Raw genomic sequence first — 3,255 nt, 5'->3', positions numbered from 1 at the left:
AGGGACAGCCTTGCCACAGGGACAGCCCTGGCACAGGGACAGCCCTGGCAGCGGCGGGGCCCCGGGCCCTCAGCCCGCCCCGGCCTGCAATAGCTGTGCCGCGGGTGAGGAGACCCGGCCAGAGCTCAGGAAGGCGTCGGGGCAAAGCACGGGGTGACCGAAGCTGAAAAATAGGGAAAAGAGAAAGGGAACTTTGAAATTCCCAGAGAGAGGGACGGCCCATCGAAGGAGCTTTTAAAACCAGCTCACGGCTGGCATTCACTCGCGTTCCTTCCTGCACTGTCCCCGCCAGGGCCCCTGTCCTGGGGCGCCGGCCAGGGGTGCCCATCGCTGCATGGGAGGGTTGGCGCGGGCACTGAGGGAGCCTCCCGTCCCTTCTGCGGTGCCCGACTGCTCCCGGCGTCCTCTGCTCCCCTCCCGGCCCCCTCCGCTCCCTCTCGGCTCCCTCCGCTCCTTCCCGGCCGCCTCTGCTCCCCTCCCATCCCCTGCTTTTGCGGTGGAGGAGCTGGATGTAGGTGAGCAGCTACATGGGGAAATAAAAATGATCTGTCTCATGATGCACAACCAAACGGGTAAGTGCATTAACAGAACAAAGTTCTGCCTCTTCTGCCTTGTCGGCGGAGAGTCCCTTTGGTTACTGCAGCTCCTGAAGCTGGCTCCAGGTGCATTTTTCCCTGGATTATGGCCTGTGTGGTAAGCAGGAGTGTTGCGGTGCCCCAACTCCAGCCAAGATCTGTCCCCACAGGGTTTCTGGCTCAGCACGAAACCCTTGGATGGCGGGGGAGAAGAAATGTACTATAACAGCAGAAAAGAGGCTTTTCCTGCTCAGCTTAGTTCAGTTCCCTTGTTCACCCTGCCCTCTTTCTGAAATGTGATTGATACCAAAAAACTGTGATGTGTTCCTGGAGGTCTCTGATGAGCCCTTGGAATAGCAGGGCACGTGGTAGTACAGTGACACATCCTGCGATGGGCCATGAAGTGGGGTTGTGTTTAGAGTTATCACCACCAAGGGAAGATGGTGCTGCTCGTACAAATTACCCAAAGGGTTCGAGGGAGCACCAAAAGCCTCAGAGATGCTCAGCTATGGTGGATCCTGAACTGTGGTTTCTCAAATGGGTGGATAGTGTCCCTTCCTAACTTCAACTGTCTTCTGCTGCTCAAATATTATTTACATGTTTTATTAGGAACCCTTAGCATTTTAAAGCAGTGGTTTTACAGCACTTGAAGGATTAGAAAAGATATCCAAAAGGGACACATGAAGGTCAGCTACGGATTGACAATTCTGGTGGGATGGTCAAAGATGTTTAGCACATGCTTTAAATAAACAGCAAGTTTGAGGTAGCTGCTAAAGCTTGACCATATGCCAAAAATACCAACCAAGTCAGTCTCACACTGTGTCTTGGCAAAAACAAATTTATCAGTAACAGGAGTCCCTATTCAGCTTCACTTCTAATTTACTAGGCGCTTAGACACACTGAATGTATTCCAAAGAGTGATCAGTAGTTAGGCACCTTGCCTAACCAGGGCTGTACTTTACTTTATGTTACATTTTCAATCAATATGTAATTGTTGAATGTCTAGTTCATCTTAATGCAAATATTATATTGTAGGCTGCTTTTTAGGAAAATGAACAGGCCCAGTATGTTGAAAATGTCAATAAACAGGCAGAAGAGTCAGGCTGTGGACAGAGTGGAAGGGGTGAGCCTAGAAAGGCAAGGGAGGGCTTGACTCAAATTATAAACAGAATCGGCAGCCTTACCTATTCTTTCTTCCATAGTCATTTAACTGTGGATTCTCATTACTTATCCCATATGTGAATGTGTATGATTTGTGCTATACATGAAACAAAATAACTTCAGAGAAAGTGAGTGAGGATATCTCTTCATGCCATTATCTGACCACATGAGTTGGACTGCTTGTCAATGCTTGGAGTGAAATTTGAGTTTCCCATACCATTAAGCCTAACAAATAAGTTTTTCAATTAATAAAATAAATATATATATATGTACATATTTGTAGTATATATGTGTGTGTGTATATGTTAAATGCTTCAGGAATATTTTTCCTTTTATTTTATTTTTTTTCCGAAAGTATTGATCAAAATAATTGGAAAGAATGTAGTCTTCGTCCATCAAAGAAATGCATACTTCTCATTGCAAAAGAAATAATAAATCTATATAATTCTTACTATTTTTCATGCACTTTTAAAATGCAAATGTAAAAATGTAATGCTCTTTGACGTACTTTTAAATGTAATGAATGCTAGAATAAATAAAACATGCACTGTTCATATGCAAAGGTCTCTACTGTATTTATTAACTACACATAAATGATAATTACAGAAGAAAGCAACACAGAGGTTTACATTTTATGCATGCCTCAAGTCACTTTTTAGCTTTGGGAACCTCATTCCTCTTCTGCCTTCTTCCCATGAAACTCCCGACTCTTGGCTCGGAGCTTGTTGACCTGTGACTCTGCAATGTCAGCCCGTTCCTCGGCTTCCTCCAGCTCGTGCTGGATCTTGCGGAACTTGGAGAGGTTGACATTGGAGAGCTCCTCCTGCGTGGGGAGAGAGAGTTGTGAAAACAACAGACAGCATGTGGACATTTAATATCTGAAAATTGGGCAAAGAAAAATTCAAATGCCACAGCTGGACTAGCAGAGCAGGTTCACAACCAAGACAAGAAGCTGTTCAGGGTGTTAAGTATGTCGGAAGAGAAAAGAATATTGCAATGTCAAAAAGGCCATGGCCAAATTACACACAGCATGGTCTAGGCAGAGTTCATGTCAGAGTCCTCAATAGGCAGACTGGCAGCTGCTTCTGACGCCCAGAGTAGGGTGTGAAGGAAGAAATAGAGTGGGAAATGAGGCTTAGAGCAAAACAGAGTTGGAGAAGGATAGTTCCTCCCAAACCCAGAAAGTCTTACTCTCATATTCCATGTTGTATCAAAATGACATCATGTTGCATGAAAGCCGTCAAGGTTTCAAAAAGATGAACAGAAGAAAATATCGACACAGAATTTGACAAGAAGGAAGTCTGGTTTGGGCAAATTGATACTTACAGCCTCCTCAGCCTGTCTCTTGTAGGACTTCACCTTCATTTGCAGCTTGTCCACCAAATCCTGCAGCCTGAGAACATTCTTCCGGTCTTCCTCAGACTACAGAGAATAGTAAGTAACAGAAAACCTTGTTTACACCATTCTCTACTTTTCATAAATGTGAAACAGAGGGAATAATATAGTTTATGGAACACTG

The 3,255-nt window shown here is 45.1% G+C and overlaps 1 protein-coding gene across 1 annotated transcript; it reads right to left on the bottom strand.

Moving 5' to 3' along the window:
* Positions 1-2,290: 2,290 nt before the first annotated feature.
* On the bottom strand, positions 2,291-3,158 carry LOC113962206 (myosin heavy chain, skeletal muscle, adult-like; the record flags this gene model as incomplete). Its single annotated transcript, XM_027673000.1, has 2 exons — positions 2,291-2,559; positions 3,063-3,158. Coding segments are annotated over 2 exons (249 nt in total), but the record flags the coding sequence as incomplete, so codon positions are not given.
* Positions 3,159-3,255: the final 97 nt, after the last annotated feature.

The sequence above is a fragment of the Neopelma chrysocephalum genome, unplaced genomic scaffold (genome assembly GCF_003984885.1).
Source record: "Neopelma chrysocephalum unplaced genomic scaffold, ASM398488v2 Primary Assembly neopelma1_123855, whole genome shotgun sequence".
NCBI classification, from domain to species: domain Eukaryota; kingdom Metazoa; phylum Chordata; class Aves; order Passeriformes; family Pipridae; genus Neopelma; species Neopelma chrysocephalum.
Note: the sequence above shows the minus strand (reverse complement) of the source record. Positions and strands in the feature narration are given on the sequence as shown.